General features: G+C 40.3%; 1 protein-coding gene across 1 annotated transcript in view; it reads left to right on the top strand.

The window, feature by feature from the left end:
- The window catches only part of STK33 (serine/threonine kinase 33), a 54,434-nt gene extending 44,656 nt beyond the window's left edge, over window positions 1-9,778 (top strand). The window contains exons 11-13 of the mRNA XM_077820079.1: window positions 6,501-6,746; window positions 8,285-8,368; window positions 9,611-9,778. Of these exons, the coding sequence (XP_077676205.1) occupies window positions 6,501-6,746; window positions 8,285-8,368; window positions 9,611-9,778 (498 nt within the window). The remainder of the gene's footprint in view (window positions 1-6,500; window positions 6,747-8,284; window positions 8,369-9,610) is intronic.
- The last annotated feature ends 12,083 nt before the right edge of the window (window positions 9,779-21,861 follow it).

Here is a 21,861-nt window from a genome sequence, read left to right as displayed (position 1 = left end):
CATCAGATTTCTTTTGGCCCAATCCTCTAATTTGTCTTGGTCCCTCTGTATCTTATCCCAACCTTTCAGCATATCTACCACTCCTCCCAGTTTAGTGTCACCTGCTCCATGATTTTTCCAGGGACTGAGGTGAGGCTGACTGAGCTGTAGTTTCCCGGATCCTCCTCCTTTCCTTTTTTAAAGATGGGCAATACATTGGCCTTTTTCCAGTCATCCGGGATCCCCGATCCACATCCCTGATCGCCATGAGTTTTCAAAGATAATGGCCAATGGCTCTGCAATCACATCAACCAACTCCTTTAGCACCCTCGGATGCAGCACATCCGGCCCCATGGACTTGTTCTTGTCCAGCTTTTCTTAATAGTCCTGAACCACTTCTTTCTCCACAGAGGGCTGGTCACCTCCTCCCCATACTGTGCTGCCCAGTGCAGTAGTCTGGGAGCTGACCTTGTTTGTGAAGACAGAGGCAAAAAAAGCATTGAGTACATTAGCTTTTTCCACATCCTCTGTCACTAAATTGCCTCCCTCATTCAGTAAGGGGCCCACACGTTCCTTGACTTTCTTCTTGTTGCTAACATACCTGAAGAAACCCTTCCTGTTACTCTTAACATCCCTTGCTAGCTGCAACTCCAAGTGTGATTTGGCCTTCCTGATTTCACTCCTGCATGCCTGAGCAATATTTTTATACTCCTCCCTGGTCATTTGTCCAATTTTCTACTTCTTGTAAGCTTCTTTTTTGTGTTTAAGATTGGCAAGGATTTCACTGTTAAGCCAAGCTGGTCACCTGCCATATTTACTGTTCTTTCTACACATTGGGATGGTTTGTTCCTGCAACCTCAATAAGGATTCTTTAAAATACAGCCAAATCTCCTGGACTTCTTTCCCCTTCATGTTATTCTCCCAGGGGATCCTGCCCATCAGTTCCCTGAGGGAGTCAAAGTCTGCTTTTCTGAAGTCCAGGGTCCGTATTCTGCTGTTCTCCTTTCCTCCTTGTGTCAGGATCCTGAACTCAACCATCTTATGGTCACTGCCTCCCAGGTTCTCATCCACTTTTGCTTCCCCTACTGATTCTTCCCAGTTTCTGAGCAGCAGGTCAAGAAGAGCTCTGCCCCTAGTTGGTTCCTCCAGCACTTGCACCAGGAAGTTGTCCCCTACACTTTCCAAAAACATCCTGGATTGTCTGTGCATCCACTGGTATCTCTGGAGAATGTTAAATAGAAGCTACTAAAGCCAGATCTTTTTAAATCAGCAGGTCCAGACTCTTGCATTCAAGAGTTTTAAAAGAGCTAGCTGAGGAGCTCACAAGATCATTAATGTTGATTTTCTATAAATCTTGGAGTACTGGAGAAGTTCCAGAAGACTGTAAAAAAGCTAATGGTGTGCCAATTTTTAAAAAGGGTAAATAGGATGACCAGGGTAATTATAGGCCTGTCAGCCTGGCATTGATCCCAGGCAAAATAATGGAGTGATTTATATGGGACTCAATTACTAAAGAATTAAAGAAAGGTAATGTAATTAATGTAAAAAGAAAAGAAGTACTTGTGGCACCTTAGAGACTAACCAATTTATTTGAGCATAAGCTTTTGTGAGCTACAGCTCACTTCATCGGATGCATACTGTGGAAAGTGTAGAAGATCTTTTCATACACACAAAGCATGAAAAATACCTCCCCCCCCCCCACTCTCCTGCTGGTAATAGCTTATCTAAAGTGATCACTCTCCTTACAATGTGTATGATAATCAAGTTGGGCCATTTCCAGCACAAATCCAGGTTTTCCCACCCCCCACAAACCCACTCTTCTGCTGGTAATAGCTTATCTAAAGTGACCACTCTCCTTACAATGTGCATGATAATCAAGGTGGGCCATTTCCAGCACAAATCCAGGGTTTAACAAGAATTTTGGGGGGGGGGATAGGAAAAAAAAGGGGAAATAGGTTACCTTGCATAATGACTTAGCCATTCCCAGTCTCTATTCAAGCCTAAGTTAATTGTATCCAATTTGCAAATGAATTCCAATTCAACAGTTTCTCGCTGGAGTCTGGATTTGAAGTTTTTTTGTTGTAATATTGCAACTTTCATGTCTTTAAATCACGTGACCAGAGAGATTGAAGTGTTCTCCAACTGGTTTATGAATGTTATAATTCTTGATATCTGATTTGTGTCCATTTATTCTTTTACGTAGAGACTGTTCAGTTTGACCAATGTACATGGCAGAGGGGCATTGCTGGCACATGATGGCATATATCACATTCAGTCTAGCAGAGAAAGATATAACATGAACCAATGGCTGGTAGTTGAAGCTGAACAAATTCAGACTTAACAGTGAGAGTAATTAACCAATGGGACAGTTTACCAAGGGTCCATCACTGGCAATTTTTAAATCAAGATGGAATGTTATTCCCAAGGAATTATTTTGAGGCTATTTTATGGCCTGTATTATATAGGAGATCAGACTGGAGGCTCACAGTGGTCCCTTCTGGCCTTGGAATGCATGAATATATACCTTTAAAATTCCAGGCTAAGTGCTTAGCTAAATAGGGAAGGACTGTTGAATCAGAGCCTTACAGAGAAGTCACTCCCTTCATTAAATAACCAACAGGAAAAACATTAGTGTTTTATTGTCCTTAATCCTGTCTTCCTCCACACATGTCACAGCTGCAAACCACCCTGAACACATTCGGAACCTGTGTGCTTCTGCACAGGAAACAGGATGTGGAGGCACCACAGGAGGCAAAGCACAACTCTCCGTGGACTCTGTTCTGATGAAACGTGGACATGGCAGAGAGATGACCTAGAGCCACTGGAAAAATCCCCAGTGGGATGGGGATGGTAAATAGCTGAGGTTGGAAAGATGTAAAATGTATAACCCAAGTGGAAAGGCCACCTCTGAAGACACAGACAAAAAAGCTTCCATAGCCAAGAAGGAAAGAACAATGTCTGCAATTAGAGCAGATATTAAAGTCCTAACAGAGTTTAAGATGATGAAAACAGACAACCATATCAAATTAACAGCAGTTCAGAAGGAGGTGACAAAATGCTGAGTTTTAAAAAAAACCCTCTCCCTATATATCAAATGGATGCTAGACAGAGGGACAGAGACAATAACGAATTCATAATTAAAGAGAACTTAAAGAGAACACGACAAAAAGTGAATGTGGGAAAACTTAACTATAAAAACAGCTTAGCTAATGGGACAGATTACCAAAGGAGTTGGTGGAATTGCCATTATTACTGATACTACTACACTTGATCCGTCTCTATCAGGGATAATGATAATGACATTTTCAGTTCTGGAAGAATGCAAAGGAGTGATGTGACAGGGTAAAACATCCAGGAAAGGGATAAGGACTACCTGTTCATCACATAGCCCAACCAGGTATTTAAGGAAAAGATATGTCCTTTTTCTGGGGCCTGAGAGACACAAGGGGAAAGTCTCTGGAGACTACATCCTTTGTTGGTCAGGGAAATTGCTTTGTTTTAGCGTTACGAGTTTTGTGTTTGAACAATAAATTGTGCCCAGAGGCAGACACCTGCAATAGACTCAGGCATGGCACTAGTTCTTTCCTGGGATGGTGAGATAGCTCATCAGCTTACACAGAGACTAAATGACCCATCTGACAATCATTTTAACCCTGTGACTTCTGTGATTCTGTAGAGCATGTATTTGAAAATAATGATGAGGGTCAAAGCATTTAAAACAGAGATGGGAGTTGGTCTCTCACAGACATCTTTTATGCTACAACTGAGTTCAGAACTTGGTTTCCACATTTTTCCACTAGACGCAAAATCGTATATTTTATTAATAACACGTTTCAAGAAGAGAAGCAGTTGTACAATAATTTTTCCAGTTACTTTCGCTTCTGCTTTTATGAACTACGTTTGCTAGTTGATTTTATTGCTGTCCTTGCAAGTTTATCCCATGTTATTTATTTTATGTGTATATTGCATTTGCTGTGGGTGAGAAGCTCCTGTCTCTTTATATTAACATATCTATTATATATTGACAGATGTAGTCAGAGTTCTCTTAGCTAATCATTGTCTCTCACTTCACTCTGAATGGAAAATCATAAAAATGAGTGTTTTTGTCACATTAAGTATGTGCGAGGCAACACGCTTGCTCCCCCATGCCTAGTTATATAGTTATTCTGTTCTTTATTTTTACAAAAAAAATGTTCCAAAGCTTCTTAACCCTAAAATTCCTCCGGGTGCACCACATTTATCAGTCTATTTAAAGTTTTTATCTGCCTCTGCCAACTTTCCTCGTGGTGTCAGTAGCATATTTGGACATGTTTAGACATCTTTTTCTTCAACTTACTACATCTCCACCCTGATTTGAAGACTCCACTGTTATTTCTATAATGTGACTCAAGACTGGCTCTTTCTCAACGGCTGACAGGATTTTGCCTGTGCTTGAGTGCTACCCTGGCAATATACAGTTTGTTTCCTTATAAAGACTCAGTCATGACTTCCCCCATATTTTCATCCAAAGAAGTGCTGCCCTGTGTTAACTCCTATTGACTTGAAGTCTTATAGGAATGGAGGGAACTCAGCACTTGCAGCAGATACGTGGCACTTTTTATCATCAGAGGGTCAAAGCCTACATTTTGAATTATTGAGTTCCCTGCTGCCATTGCCTTTTCTTGTGCCCAGTTCTCTGGCCCTTATTGTGTGCAGAAGTGTATTTTTCAATGTTTTAATTGTTTTTTGGGGGAGTTTTTATTCTTTTTAAATCTCAGATTCACAGAATCAATTACCAGTAAAACTGAAAAGCATTTAGTGAAATTGTTAGTCCTGGTTATATCCGTGACTCATTCTTTTTACTGTAACCCAGATTTTATCTCCCACTGTGGTTTCTGATCAACATATCCCAGACCTCTCTGCTTCCTCTTGAAAATTCTCACTGATGAACCTTTAATTTTCCTGAGTTTTCTGTAGTGGGGCAAGTTGGCTTTTAAGATCAGCAGTCTACTGGTGCTCACTAAGCTGAAACTGTGTGTCTTTCTAGATATGTGCTGGGTGTCTTTATGGAGGAAATACCGCATCTTACATTATTCACAAATAACTGGACAACTCTTCATTTTGTGTCTTGAATCTTACTGAAACATACACTCTTAAAACCCGAACAGAAAAAGCTGAAAAAGGAAGACAAAAGAAAATGAAACAATGTAAAGACAGCCAATTAGTAATCCACCACTCTACCCACAATTAGCAGCAGATGCTAGCCAATTAAACTCAACAGGTGTTCAAATGAGCCAACGCAGACAATTAACTTAAATGATTCCACTTTCTTAAAAATTGTCAGAATACAAACTCCCACTTCTCTTTATGTGCTAAATAATTATGTGGAGCTCTTTAAGGCCTAGATTTTTTTTTTAAAGGCCTAAAGTCAGCCTGATTTTATGGGTACAATTCAATGTACTTATATATTTAACTGCCTGATTGTGCCTGCAAATGAGGTAGTTAGTTTAGTGTCTGTGCCATCCATTTTGCCCACATTTAATTGCAGATTTAAGTAAATGAATCCATTCCTAGTTTACTCGGCACAAGTGCCCTATTTCACATAAAAGAAATTCATTCCAGGCACTAACACTCAAGTATAAAAAGACAAAGTCTGAGTCAGAACTCTTAATTGACATATTGTGTCTAGCAATTAGATCGAGGACTTAGAGTAAGGATTCATGTATTCTACTTCTTACTCTGCCGTTGATTCACTATATAACTTTGGACAAATCACATGCTCTGTGTTTTAGTTTACCTATCTCTTCAGAGGAGATAATTAAACTACACAACAACTCTGTATTTCCAATTAATGCTAGTAAAACTCTCTGAGATTCTCGATGATAGATGGTATATGAACAGAGTATTATTTAGTATTAGAACTCCTTTCAAAAACTCAACAGAAAAACAAATTTTACTCTTCAAAGCAAACCTGTCTTGCACACATCGTACATTTGAACTTCTCTCCAAACTTTCAGAATCACAACACAGAGAGAGGGAATGTATGAATGAATGGTATAGGCTTTACAAAATTGCACAAGCAAGGTGAAGTGACGGTAAATAGAATAATTATTTAGGTTCCTATAGTCTCCTCTGCCTCCCTGAGCAGAGGGAACAAGAGCCTGATGGATCTAAAAAAGGGCAGCACTGCTTCCACAGCACTGTTTCCTCTGACCCCCTAGAAGTTCTCCCACTCTTTATGGAGGTTCCATAGGATTTCAGACTGTACTGTTTGTTTCTGGTCCAAATATTTTGCTTGCATTGGGGTGGGGGAAGTTCAAACCATGCCCCTCTCTTGAGAAATCAGTGCCATAGTAGTTTTAAATAGGATACGTTCTGGCATTTATTTACTGTATTTGGGATCGCAGGTAGAAAGCAATACAAAAACACATGTGTTTTCAGATATGGAGCTTACAGCAAATAGGCAAATTACTTTGGTGTTAAATTTTCTAATATTCTAATATCCAATAAGTGAAAAAAAAACCTCAATTGTTACCATGTAGGGTGAAACACATATTGTCCAGAGACCATTTAATGTCCTAGAACTGATGAAGGAATGGAATAACAACCTGGACATTGGTGAAGTTTGCAATGTCGAAGAAGAACTGAATAGTCCATCTACTGCATTGAGTCAGGATAACATGATTGAAGAGCAGGAAAATCCTGTTAGCAGCAATGGCAACTCAGAGGTTGGTGCAGAAACTGAAACTGAGAGTGGGAATAGCAAACCCTGGACACCCACAAAACAGGTATGTATGCAATACTCTGAACAAATAAAGCACTATATAAGTGCTAAATATTATTAGGGGTCAATAAATTGGTAAGGTAAGGAATGGTGAACATGACCTAGTGCCATAGAGGATCGCTGGAACCTAATGAAAGATTTATACATAGGGTACAGACTCTGAATAAATACAAGGATACAGGATGAGCTGTCAACTGTACAATTACCCTGTGAAGAGAAACAAAACCAGACTGACTCAGAGTACTAATTCTTTAAGAATCTATTGCTCCTGTTTACTCCTTAAGCTGCTGTGTGTGCAGAAACTTAACAGAAAAGGAATAGGATATTAAGGAACTGATATTTAGGGCAGATGAGGAAGAATCTCTGATGGATACACCATTCTTTCCTTCCACATTCCTTCTGCATTCTGTAAGTAGGAGTCATGAGAAACCATCCTGGGGGAAGTGAAGGAAAAGGTAAACAATAGTTCACAAGCAACACATGTATAAGCCACTAGTGACATAGTGAATACCAAGGTATAATGCATATAATAAGCATTGCTATGATTTCTCAGATGACTTGTTGCTTAAAATATTGAATTTTCATAGCAAGCAGCTGAATCCCTGGCCTGAAGAGACTAAAAGCCATAATGCAAATGCTGGTGGTTCTGCACTAGTTATGACTTCTCTGTCTCTTAGATTTATTGATCAAAATGCAGACTGTTCCTGTGCAGCACGTTGAAGTCTTCACTGTTATACAGGATGGTGCCTGCTCTGGAAAAGGTTCCACTTAGCAGAGAATCAGCCTTGGATATGGAGCTGCAATTCTGTGACTATATCAGAGCAGAATATTCTTGTTTGAATTAGAAGCTCCTCCACCCCCCTATATAACTGGACTTTGCATAGGTAGTTCCATAGGGATATGGGGAAGAAATTCTCTCCTCACTCAAACTGCAGAGCTGCTCCTCAGCTGCAACTGTAGCCTTGATGCTGTGGTAGCCCCTGCTGCAGTGGGGGAAGAGGGGTGGTGGCAATGCCTTGTGGATTTGAGAAGTATACGCTCCTCAAAGTCACCATGTTCCTGCACACCAACTGCCGAGAGACACATACACAAGCTATGCAGAGCTGGGCTCCCCAAATGCTAACCCCCTCTTGTCCATACAGTGGAACTATTCCCAAGACCATTTGATCTGGGGTCTCCATTGGAGGAAGGAGCTGGATTTTGCCATTAGGGAAAGGTGTGCTTAACACACATGGAAGAACTGAGCTGTGTACGAAGTTCACTGATGGTAGACTTGCAAGTAAAAAAAATATATATAAAGAGCCTCATAAATGGGTCTAACTTTTGTCAGTTAAATATTTAATCGATCCATCTGCCTCTCAAGAGCTGTGTTTGAGGCTATCCAGTATGTCTACACTACGATTAAGCACTGTGTGGCACCAGTCTCAGAGCCCAGGCTCCAGCCCAGGTCTTTTATCACAGTGTAGACATATTGTAGGCCCTTTTCTAGCCGCCTAAGTATATTTGGTTTATTACTCCAACCACTTGATTCTTCTTTCACAGGTCAACAAGAAAAAAAATAACACAAGTGCTTTACCAAATGGGACACTTAAAAAGAAGAGTGTAACCTCCAAGCCATCCATGGCTGTAAGTGTTCTCTCAGAAACACTTTTTCCAATTATCTTCAGTTTTACTTAGTTTTATGTTTTCTTTGCTGACATTTTATTTTAAGACACTTTTAGAATAAGAGAAAAAATAGTGTTTAACTAGAGACAGGCGAGTTCTTATTCACTCTTTAAAATATTGTTTTGCAATAAGATTTACAATTGATTTCTGTTATGAAACAAAAGTGCTTGAAGATGTAGCATCTCCCATGGAAAGTGGTAGATGCCTCGCATCTTGGAAAATCAGGCCACTTGTTGTAGGTTCCTAGGTATGGATTGCTAAAGAAGCACGCAATTTTTAAAATTTTTGTGGTAAATCCTATGTTATCTATGTTAAAATTTCTTTGACTTAAAAGGATACAGCGCAAGTGAGTGAAGGATGAGATTTGTGCAGAAGAAAAAAATAGAATTTATAAAGATAAACATTAAGGGCTAGTTCCTCAGCTGGTGTAAATTGACATCATTCCATTTAAGTCATCAGCTGATTCATACTAGCTGAGACTCTGGCCCAAGGAGTACTCTTACAATAGCTAACTGCACTTTGTCAGGAAGTAAAAAAATGAAATGATTGACATTTATGGGATGGCTGTTAACTGCTTTATCAGTTTAGCAGTTTTTTTTTAAAAATCAGTCCTAGCAAGATGAGAAACCTGGAAATTAGAGAATAAGACTTGGTGAACTAAAGAATATTGGTACGCTCCTGCATTGGCCAAGTGTTAATCAAGATGCAGAACAGAAAAAATAGTCCTAATTACACATTTATAAAGAATAAAGATAAGAGCTTGAAAATGTATTTGGATTGTTATGATAATTGAATAACAATAATAGTGATTATTATATTCCTTAAAATCATAAATCTTGGTACAGAAGTCTGGCTAGTGAAGACTAATATCAGATAATTATAGTTGGATGTAAGTAGTCCTAAACAGGTATTAAGAATGTAGTCTTGTCCCCAAAGCATGGGATTTTAGATTAGTGGAATGTAAGCTGTGTAAGTATACCGCAGAAGAAGATAAAGAGTTGCATTTTTCATAAATCAGCTTCTCTTGCACTTTATAATGTCCTTTACTGTCTTTAAATACTTTTTTATTTTACATTGCTGTAGGATAATACTGGCATGGTACCACTACATAACTCATCTGCTTTTTGTACTGTGATGTCTAACATTATTTTGGTCCCTCATATTTAAAAACACACATATATTAAACTTCTTTTTTAATTATAGTTCCCAGCAGGTAGGTCAGTATCTCCAGTGTCAAATTCAAGGCGAAATCAGGAGAGTCAAGAGAGGAAAGGGGAAACAGAAAAGTCCTCTGTGTCTTCAAGCCAGGGATCGGGAAATAAAAACGTACAAAAACCCACTACCACACTTAAAACCAAAAAGAAATCATAGGGGTTCCATCAACTTTGAACAACATAGAAATGGGGCAACTTACTTGTGCCAAAATGAGAACACTCCATAAAAACGGACAAGTACATCCTGAACTGTTAACCTTTTTGCTTTCCTGAGCCCTGTAATAGGCAGAAAGCTCTGGCTTTCCTCTAACACTGAAGAAGATTCCAAAGCAGTGTGAACTCCTAACCTGTAAGAGGACATCCACTGATAGTATTGTTGTCACACAGAAGATTATCAAATTGTCTAAATATGTATGTAACTTATTTGTTCTACGCTAGCAGGCGCTGTGCATGTGAGTAGCTCACTACTATGAATCCACTTGCTATGTTTTACTTAGATTCATTAGTTTTGTCACAAACATTTATGGGGGAAAAAATGAGAGGCCAGAATCTGTAATGGTGGGGTTCCTAATAACAGCATGCCCTTTGCACTGTAAGAATTTTCTAGGAAATTGCTTATAAAGTTGCTCTAGGCATTATAGCACAAATAGTTGGGTCAATGAAATTTGTTACTGCTATTTTAGGTCACTGTAGATTGCTTACAAAACTTATTTTAAACTTGATAAATGGGAGATGTATTTTTGAAGCATGATCAAATTGTTGTGGTTCTTGCTGATAAACTTCTGATGTGTTGATGAAATACTTAAATAAAAGCAGATGTTAGAATAATGGCCTTTACATGGTAATTTATCTTCCTGTTCAAAAGGACAGTGAAGTGTGCTGTTAAGCTACTTGTTGTGCATTTGTGTAAAATGAGAATGTATTCTATTGTTCAAAACTCAGGGCCTCTCTCTGAAGGTAAGTCTTACCTGTAAACCTTCACATTGTTCCACTGGGGGAGCAAATTCTTGGTTAGTTAAAACTTTATATTACAAATTATTCAATCACTTATGCTCAGGACATTCACTGTGTATTGGGGACCAAATAGATTTTTCTCTTGTTCCCCACAAAAATACTTGAGTTTATTTTGTTCTTGTCAGAACCTAGGTATCACACATTTTGACCTGTTTCTATTGGGTCATAAATAATCCTATTAAATTCAAACAAATTGTGCAGGAATCTGGACATTTAAAAAAACATTTATGATAAATCCGTTAAAATCTCTGTTGAATCATTCAATATCAACACAATGAAAAACCACTCAAATTCTCTCTGAAGCCTATAGATAGATCCTGCATGTTTAAGTACCTTTATATGGATTGTTAATCTTCTAGTTGGTGTTTTTATCTTACAACATACAGTGAGTTCAAGGATGTAAATTCTCCACACTATACTAAATTTGATAAGAGTATAAATTTCTATATTCATCTGATTTTAATTCTATCAGAATATCACTTTAACCAGGCAGTCCTTCCAGTATTTTTCCTATGCAGTCTTGGTTGTCTCAGCAAAGTCCTGTTCCACATACTGGATCTAACAGTCTCTCTGTTTTTATTTGAAGCGGACAAAGCCTCTTACAAAGTCCATCCGGATTTCTGAGTCTCATGACACCAACATGTTAGTTCTTTAGGCCACAGTCTGACCTATCTCTTGTGGCTATTAACTTGCATTGCTCATTCTTTTCCTTTAGTGAGACAGTCACTTTAAGGACATGTCGGAACTCACTCTGTTAGAGCTGTGGCTGCATCATTAGCCAACTTCAGGTCAGTCCTACCTGGTCACAGTAGTTGCATAGCTGCAAAATGAAGTTCTTTCACTGACTTGATACAGTGTCTAGGGTGCCTGCGTTCTGTGTTCAAATAAGCTCTTTTATAACATATATGGAATTTTTAGAAGCCCAGCAGACATGCTGACAATCTGCCACTGCTGCTCTTTTGAACCATGGGAACCTGAAAATTTACTGCCCCACATCAAAGGAGTATACCATTTTTATAGTGCTGGTACTGTACAATAAGTAACATTTACCTTTAAAGTCAGGAGAATTATTTATTTCCCACTCTCCTGACGAATTACATAGGTACCCAATTCTGTGGAGCTTAGTGATTCCTAGCCTTTTTGATTTGAACATGCCTGTTTGGCGGATCAGCGTGGGGCCCCCTCTACACAGGAGCTGCCTTGTCCTGGCATGCTGTGCTTTGTTGCAGTTGCCATATCTCATCTGTTTGTAGTCCATTCTCTGTCTTTTTCCTAGTGGTGTCTCGATCTTTTTCCAGCCTGTATGTATAGTTCTGGTTTTCTTTTAAATTGTTATTGCTTCCTCTGTCCTCCAGTGTTCTTTCCCTTCTTCTTGTCCTTCCTTCGGTGGGAGGTAGTATTTGCCTTTCTTGGCGGTAGTGGAGACAGAATGGTATTGTCCCCCTGGTTGCAGAGCAGGTCGGGGCCGGCTTAAAAGCTGCATTACTGCTGCTGCTGTCTCGGCACCCCTTCGAATCCCGTAGAGAGGAAGCTGGCACATGTACAGTAGTGCTAGTGGAGGTAGGGTGACTAGACAGCAAGTGTGAAAAATTGGGACAGGGGTTGCGGGGTAATAGGAGCCTATATAAGAAAAAGACCCAAAAATTGGGACTGTCCCTATAAAATCGGGACATCTGGTCACCCTAATGGAGATCACTGGTACCTCCATGCACATAGCAAGCGGCACTTGCTGCAGGGATGCACCTGTTCCCCACCCCACCACCCGACAGGCTGGGGAATGCTGGTGCAGCTCCCTGAGCAGCACTTCTCACGTGCGTGCTAACAAATGATCAGGTTTGCGGTATGACTTTGGGGAGGGTTCATCCCACAGGCCTTGGAAAGACTGTTGTGAGTTTTGGCCTCCCCTTTCTCCCTGGCAGGCTTACTTGTTCATCACTGAGAAGTGATAGCCCCTGCCTCCTTGACATACTTGATAAAATTTCTAAGTTTACCTGTCAGATATTCTGGGTGAAATATAGCATCCAATTTGGTGTGCAGGGATTGGAAAGGGCTTATGACTCTACCCTTGTTAGGATCCCAAAGGCTGGAGAAGCCTCCATTAAATCAGTAATTGCTGGGGTTTGATCAGATAAACCTATTCTTAAACTAAAAATACCCCTTACTGTAGCTCCATGCATTCTTTTACCTTGTTTCTTGCTTCTGTCTTTTCTTCATTCCTTTTCAGTGTCCACATTTTCCCTCAGTTGAATTCTTCCTTCTTTAAAGTTTTTTTTTTTATCAAGCCTCCCTTTCATTCCTTCTTTGATGTGGTCTTTCCTCCTTTTCCTGCTTTGTATCTTGAGTGCTTGTTGTCTTCCTCTCCCCAGCTCTTTCTGCATCACTGCTTACCCACTCCACTGAGCTCAATAGCTTGCAAGGGACTTTGCCCATTTCCCTTTTGTTTCCCCCTTTTCCCACTGTGCCTGTTTCTCCCCTCTGCTCCTACTCTCTGTTGCTTCCCATTCCATCCTACTTATATCCACTTAAGCAGCCTCCAGTACTGTGCTCTCTTCCTCTGCTCCCCCATCCTGGTATGTGTCTCTCTTCCTTACACCCCTTTTCCTAGTGCTTTTTATTCTTTCCCCTTACCACTTGCCTGTCACTGTGTCATCAAGATGAAAGATGAGTCAATGGTAACATTCAGATCAACATATTATGTGTCTTTCTCAGACTTACACCTCAGCCTTTCCTGCTGCTCCTAACTTTCGCGCTGCATCTCAGTTGACATTTTCCTTCCAATTTGCTGCAAGTGATAGCAAGGCTGGGGGAGTTGATGCAAGCTGTCTATCAGCATTTTAACCACGACTCTCGTCTAACCCAATGCAGAGCAGGGCTAAATGACATAGTAGTTTAAATGTTGGTGGCTGGTGGCAGCCTGTCTACACTAGTGCTCCCACTGTTTCTACCACCAGTGGAACTGCACCAGCGGGAAATCTGAAATACTAATGTAGATAAGGCTTTAATCAACAGTAACCTGATCCTTTAAAAATGCAACACCACTTCATTTATTTCTCATTCCACACATACAATTTTAATAGGTACAATCACCCTTAAGAATGTTTCAAATATTAATATTATGTACAATTACAAAGCAGAACCCTTTTTCTGTATGAAATGATCAGCGTCTTTGAACTGAGCACGTAGTTTGCTCTGTGAACATCAGGTTTACTATAAATCAGAAACTTACTCGTTGCCGTGTTAGACCGAATTAAGTGCAGAGCAATGTCAGGCTTTTTTGTTTTATTTTTCTCAGAAGAGGCTGACTGGTGTATTTTTGCCACCCCTTCAGGTGTATAAAGTTTGCAAGCAAAATGTTTAAAAATAGGTGAGGCACATGAGGGAGTCAAAACAGATGACCTGTTGATTTCAGGACACCCAAAGAGAAGAATTTTCCTTACAGAATGGTTGCATTATTGCACTTGTCATATTTTTCCCCATTGTCTTACTAGCAAGAGTTCACTGGGTTTTTTTATGTTGTAACACTTGAGTGCTTGGTAAATCTGCCCCTCTGAAAAACTGTGTTGTGAAATTCTATACTTGTTTTCAGGAATATTACACTTTTTGTGAGCAGCCACAAAATATATTTGAAAACATTTAACATTGTTCTTTACCCCACAAGGTTCACCTGAGAGAGAGGAAGTGACATTAGAAGTCTCATACAGTAAATGGATTTCACAGCCCATGAATAAAAAGACAAAAAGTATCTTCCTTTTCAGATTTGAACTGTAAAGCCAGTGGGTGCATATACTGTTGACATGGCAGCATGCACTGGTAGAGTGATGTTTTATAAGAAAAGTGTCATAATTTCAATTTCGGGTCAGACAAGATTTAAGAATCACTGTAATGTTTTATTTTCCTTCATTTCCATCAGAGTGTTAGCTCTTGCTGTGTGTTGGTGAATATGTATCCAGAGGATGGTATGTAGGAATCCTTTTCCTTTTCTACTACAATCCCTTAGTATTCACTTTCTAACAGTAGCCCTTTACACTGAATATCCTTTTAAACAGACCAAGAACAGTTACATAGCTTTTTTTCCTGATTGTATGGACAGTATCTTGTATGTAAGTATTTAAGGGAATGAGAAGCATTTCCTAACTGGTCTTGAAGGAGATTAAAAGTACAAGATGGTTTGTTTCCTCTCCTTTTTGAAACAACCAATCCCATTTCTCCAGTGACACCTGTTGTGGAACTTCTTTGTACTCTTTCCCTATGTTACTTTCTGCCTCAGAGTTTGTATGCGAGTGTGTGTGTTTTTGTGTGTGTGTGCGCATGCATTTAAAATTTGCTGTTTGGTAACCCCTTGCAATGGGTTACTCTAACTCATCACATTCAGATGGTTTAACAAAGGATCAGTTAACTACTCTCCACATATCTGGATTTTAAATTTGGTCCATACTTAAGCATAACCCTAACTCTGATTCTAGGAACACGTTACCTGAGGTAATGCTCAGGCTTATTTAAAAAGAGTACAGGTGTTAGGCATCATTTGTACCTACATGCTGGCATTATATATTATATGAGTGTCTGATTATTTTTGCCTACCTGCTTCATGTCCATTGGATAAAAAATGTCAGTTACAACAGGTTCAAGGATCCATCTATTTCCTGTCTTTCTCATCTATCTGCATTAAACAGTTTTTAGACTATAAAATGGCCTACCATCTCTCTCTCTCTCTCTGTCTCTCTCTGACGGTTAAATGCGAAAAATGATCAGTTTCCGCCAGTTTGATGGAGTACCAGCGGTAGATTACAGTGGGATCCTTGGATTCTGAACACCATGGTCAGAGATGCTGTGGACAAAGCAATAAGTCTAGGGCCAAGCTGTAGGTTGAGATTTAATAGGAATCTGAATGCTGCTGGTCAGCTGCTTGCTAGGGGGATCTGACCTGCCTTGCTTAAGAGGAAGCTCAGGTAGTAAGGGGTGGCTGGAAGGAAGTCTGTCTGTCTAGGAAGTAGGACTGGGGTGTAAATCTGAATGACCGGTAGAGGAAGGAGGAGGGTGGGAACTAGAAGGAAGACACTGCTGGTGAGCCTAAAATGTTGATGAATACAGGCACTGGTTAGCCTTATTCCACCCTTGTGCAGCAGTATGCTATTAATTGACCAAAAGAGCCCAGGCAGGATGATTCTGTAATCTAGATGCCAGAAATCTGATCATCCCAGGAGAGTAACACACAACTCCTATTGATTTGGCTAGGATTTGCACATGCACATCTTCTGGGATGATCTGACCTTAGGAACATTCTTATCCATATTAAGGAACAGGATGGGAGTTACACTTTTAGTTACACTTAAAAATAGTGTAGATGGGGGATGCACTGCATGGGTGAGTAGAGTACATGTAGAGTACATACCCAGCAAGTTCAGGTGTGTCTTTACTCACCTAAGCACATCGACACTGCTATTTATACCTGTGCTGGGCGGGGGCATGTCGTCTATGTACTCTACACATTGCTGAAAAGAGTGTGCATTGGAGACGTACCTTAAGTGTCTAGCCTGTTTCCCCCTCCACATATGTAGGAGGGAGCTGGAAAATTCCAGTTTTCATAACGGCTTGAATGCTAAGATCTGGCTACCTCACATCTCTCACCATTGTTCACTTATCTACACTTATCTGATTTCTGAACCAGAACAATGAATTAATTTACCTTTCTACCACAATCAAAACAAATGTCTATTAGGAAGCCCGATGTATGATGTAAAATTACTTTGAACCAATATTCTTGGCTGGTATAATTTGAATTTAATAATAGGAGTGAAGTTTAATTAAAAAGTATGCTAGAAGTGAATTTATAGTTCATGTTAATGCTATGTAATATAACAGTATAGCATAGCTTATCATGCATTTGTTTATAATCTGCCCAGAAAGCAGAAAAGCACTGTAAGCATCACTGTATCCATTTTTGGAGTCTGTTAATACAATAAAAGATTGCAATAAAAGTGACTCATTTTTCTTAAGTATCTGGTTTGCTAATTATCCAAAAAGATATATGGACAGGGTAGTCCATAGTACTAGAGTAGTCTAAATTAGAACCCTGTCTGCCAGAGAATGCACTAGGGAGTTATTGCAGCATTCTCAGCATTAAAACTAAGAATTTTTTTGAAAAAGATTGTGCATTGCTGTGTACGATCAAAGAAAAGGAGAGGTGGTGTGAGTCAGAGAAGGCGGGAAAAACTCAGCAACACAACGGTTCCAGCTATTGCAAATGACTTCTGAGGAAAAAAGTCTCCACATAATTTATAATAAAGAGAAGTTATGTCAGAGACAAAAAGAACAGTCATTTGCCCTTTGCCTGTTTACTTTTAGTGAATTTTAGTGCTCAAAAAAGGTGCCTGATTGATGGCTCTGAACCCTGATGTCCTTGGTTTATTTACAATAGGAAACAGCACAGGCAACTACAGTCCAAGCTTCCCTAGACTGTTCTGCTATTTATGCCCCTAACCAAACCTGTAGGGACCACCTCTAGCAGTAAAATGGTACTTCAGTTTGCATGTCCTATTCAGTTGTTGGCACCTCTGCTGAGATTGCCAGCAAACAGTGGTGATGTGGACACTTCGGAGTTAGACTGAGAAACCAGGCTCATTTCACAAAGTCATTAGATAGTCATGAGTTTCAGCTGCTACCAATCTAGATTTGAATCTGTTATGTAAAGATGAGTGGATCCATTTTGTATTCCCGGTTCCTGGGGCCATTGCTCCCCCATCCTGTCAGTTGCTAGTGAGTCACAATGACCTAACTTATCAATGGATTGTTTTCCCTGACTTATGGCAACCAGTGACTGGAAGAAATTTGATCAGAAGAAAGAAGATTCAGGTGCCAAAAGGGCCACGGTTGGGATTCTTCTCTTCTTAGTGGTCTGGGAGAAAGCATGCACAATAGGATGATGAAGATGGCTGATTTATTAGAAAGATTGTTGGTGTGGACAAGTTCAGTGGCAATTAGAAGGACTTGAATAAGCTTCTGCATAGAAAGGTAATGCTATAGAGGAATGCACATTAATGGACAGGCACAGAACAATGAAAAGAGAATACTCCATACTGTCAACAGCTGTGTGTTACAGGAGGAGGGTGAAGTACTCCCTCTGCTCTTCAGAGAAGGTTCACATCCTGTATTTAGTCTAAACTTGGCCCCTTCTTGGGGTTAATCGGTAGGTCAAATAAGAAAAACAAAACTTCAGCTTCAGCCTACTCTTCCTCCTTACGGCTGATCATTCCGAGGGTTTCCTTGCAGAGACCTCTGCTCATAGAGACTCTCACTTTCCTCGGAATGAGTCATCAGCATCTCCCTGTAGGGTTCCCACCCCGGTAGCGGTGGGTCAACAGAAGAATCCTTTTACAGGTTCTGTTTGAAGATGAGTTGGCAGAGTGTTGGTGGGGGCAGGGAGGGAAAGACACTAGGGACACAGAATAAGGGTAGAGACACATGGCCTCCACATAGATGGCCTGGGCCTCCAACTAACCCTTAGAATCCATGCTGGGCTTGTGGTCTGTTCTTGTGTGTGTCCCTCCTCCGCCCCCTGAAATGACTGCAGTGAAAAAACTCAGGAAGGAAACATTACTGAGGTATCCTCTCCCGTATCTTGGAGAAGGGGGTGATAGGGCACACTGCTATTAATTGACTGATATATATTATTTGGTGTATATATGATTATGGTATTTTCCATATTTAAAATTCAGCCTGGGGCAGACCATAGTTGAACAGAAGAAAAGAACTGAACACAATGGCCTAACATGACTTTTTCATGTCTAACATAGGTTATAATGAAATGCTTATAAGAAACATTAAACACTTTGGCTCAAATTCTGCCCTCCCACAGGTCCACATGGGTTCCACAGATGTAACTGGGGGCAAAATTTGGACCTAATGTTGGCAGTCTTTACTGTACTATTTTTAGATCTACTGATTTTCTGCTGTAACATTCAGGTTAAGGAATTGCACAGTGAAAGCAAATTTTTACATAGCAAAAAGGTCTTGATTTTTAAATCTCACTGTTGTATATGTTCAAGAAGTTAAGATATTTAGCACATAAGGCATCTATAAATTTAAAATAATATCAAATTACTGAAATTCCAAATTTGACCTACCTTAAAAACATCCTAATGTGATCAGGAATGTCTTCTGGCTTCTAAATATTAAACAGGCCAGCATTCTCTGACTGAGAAATTAAAAAATAGCAAATTGCACATCATATCTTGCCATATGTGAGCTTCTCCCCTGGGCTCTGCTCTACAGCAGCGTTAATTGACTCACGCAAACCTCCTCCCCTGAGTTGTGGCCGTGTGAAATAATCAACAATGCTGATGAACAAAGAAGTATAAAAAACAAAGAGCCATGTTAATTTCAGCTCCATTAAAAACAAAATCAAGTTTTGGAAAATGGAAAAAAAAAAGCAATAGGTTAGGACATTTAATTTAATTAAGAAGTCAAACATATATAAATGGAACATCTTAAATTTTCAGAGGTGACTAGTGATTTTGGTTCTCTCAATTTTTCGGTGTCCAACTTGAGATGTATTAAGGAGGCCTGATTTTTCCAAGAGTGTCTGCTCAGAATTTTCTCAAAATCAGGGACTTTTAAGGTGTCTCAAACTGGGCACCCAAAATCACACATCACTTTAGAAAATGTGGACCATTGTATTTATGTATGTTTGACTCTCCTTAACCAGACATGGAATAGGATACACAAAGTCGGGAAATAGAGCTGCAAGCTGTGGAGAAAGACCATTTATTAATTTTATTGTGCAAGTTATTCATTTAATAAAATTCCATGTTATAATTATACTGGTTTAGTTCATAGTAAATATATAACAAAGTTAATAGGTTAACGATCCTAGTTTTTGACCCTTGCACTTATGTACTTATCTGTCCCGTAGACCTTAAAGAACTATTACATTAAATCTTCACACCCCTCCAAACCCACCATTCCAAGTGCAAGACACACATTACTTTGTCTTCTCTAATGTTTAGGGTTCTACCAAATTCGCAGTCTATTTTAGTCAATTTCACGGTCATAAGATTTTAAAAATTGTAAATTTCATGATTTCAGCTATTTAAATCTGAAATTTCATTGTGTTGTAATTTTAGGGGTCCTGACCCCAAAGGAGTTGTGTGTAGGGGAGGTTGTCAGGGGGGTGGTACTGTTACCCTTCTGCATTGCTGCTGGTAGCAGCATTGCCTTCAGAGCTGGGCCCTTCAGACTGCGGGACCCTCAGTCGCAGACACCATTTTCCAACCGCCCAGCTCTCAAGGCAGTAGCACAGACGTATGGGTGGCATAGCACGGTAGTCAGCGCTGCCTTCAGAGCTGTGCTCCCGGCCAACAGCCGCTGCTCTCTGGGTGCCCAGCTCTGAAGGCAGAATGGAAGTAAGGGTGGCAATACCGCGACCCCCCTAAAATAACCTTGCGACCCCCCCGCCGCAACTGCCTTTTGGGTCATGACCCCCAATTTGAGAAACCTGGTCTCCGCCATGAAATCTGTATAGTACAGGGTAAAGCACACAGAAGACCAGATTTCATGGCCTGTGACCCATTTTTCATGGCCATGAATTTGGGTAGGGCCCTACTAATGTTACATCCAAAGAAATGACACTAAAATAATATTTGAGACAAGCACTCAAAAGGTAGGAAATGCCTGAATTAAGGTTGCCTGTGCGATCTTAATTTGCCCCCTTTTGTGCATATGTATTAGCATACAGACTTTAATTACACAATCATGTACTATTTTTTCCACAGGACTCCTGCCTCATTTGGTGCACAGAATGGATGGTGCTAACTGGGTTGCTCGTCAGCATATATTTTTTGATCATCTAATGTGTGGGTCCCATGCCATTTTTGCAGCACATCATCCCAACCCTGCACTGAGTATTAATATTAATTTCCTCACCCGCTTTTCTATGATGCTCTTGACTCTTAGTGTTTTGCATACATTAAAGAAATTATCTTCACAACTTACCAGTGAGGTGAAGTGGTATTATTATTCCTTTTTTACACATGAGGAACTGATGCACAGAGATTAAAGTCAAAAATTTTCAAATGTGTCCACTAATTTTACGTGCCCAATTTGAGCAGGTTAGGGGTCAGTTTTTTCAGAATATTTTGCATTTTATAGCATTTCATATGTTCAGCGCAAAGCTCCCATTGACCTCAATTGCCGCTGTGAGTGCTCAGCACTTCTGCAGATCAGACCCCAGGAGTCTCAAATTGAGTACTCAGAAACTAAGAGACACAGACTGGCCACCTGTAGAAAGTATAGTGTAAGTGACTTGACTAGCATCACATAGGAACCCAGGCAGAGAGAGGGATAGAATCCAGTTCTCCAGGGCAACATTCTAACTGCTTTACCTATGAGACCATCCTTGCCCTTCCTGACGTTCCCTGCCCCAGGAATAATAGGTTCAGTTCCAAATTCAGTAGGGGGGTGTTCTCTAATGTTATTTAGACTCTTCAGCCCTTGTCTTTTCCAGCCTCTTCCTCTCCCCTTCTGTTCCTGCCTTCTTTAGAGAACAGAACACTAGAGGTGCGCTGACTTCGTGGTATTCAGCAACGACACCTAAAACACAGCCCCCACATTGGCATCGGCCAGGGTTTGGATACCTGCTTCCGCTAATATGGATTTCAAATATCAGCAAATAAATTCCTGAGGCCAAGTCCTGAAAACTAGAGCAAAGACAAAAGGTACAACAGCTTTGCCTGGGGGAAACAGCACTGAAGCACAACAGAGAGCTGAGAATTCCTTGCCTTAGCCAACGCAGGCTTCACGGCCTTCTATGCCACACAGTGTATGGACAGGTGCACCGCTCTGCTCCTGTCCAGTGTGGAATTTGTCCTGGGTTGACCCACTGTAAATGCCCCCAAACACACTCAGTTCCTCCCCCTATTGAAATAGAAACATAGCGTTTCCATTGTGTGGTCCTGGTGTGGACATGTGCTCGTGACGTGCCCCTTGTTAGTAGTAGTTCTTAGAAAAAAGGTTCTCCTGTGAGCGCCCACAGCAAAGCCTCCTAGTGCTTTGTTATGGCAGACCTGCCAGTTCTAAGGGTTTCTGAAGAGTGTTTTCAGCTCCTGCTACAGGTCTGTTGGGAATGTCCATCTGTCCACATGAAACACATTCTTCACGTGTCTGTTGACAGGGCAGGACATTATTTCCTTACATTCTGATTTGGTGAAGAGGTGGGGCTATAGTTATGTA

The sequence above is a fragment of the Eretmochelys imbricata genome, chromosome 6 (assembly GCF_965152235.1).
Source record: "Eretmochelys imbricata isolate rEreImb1 chromosome 6, rEreImb1.hap1, whole genome shotgun sequence".
Classification (NCBI taxonomy): Eukaryota; Metazoa; Chordata; order Testudines; family Cheloniidae; genus Eretmochelys; species Eretmochelys imbricata.
The sequence above is the reverse complement of the archived record's forward strand: the minus strand, read 5'-3'. Positions and strand labels throughout refer to the sequence as shown.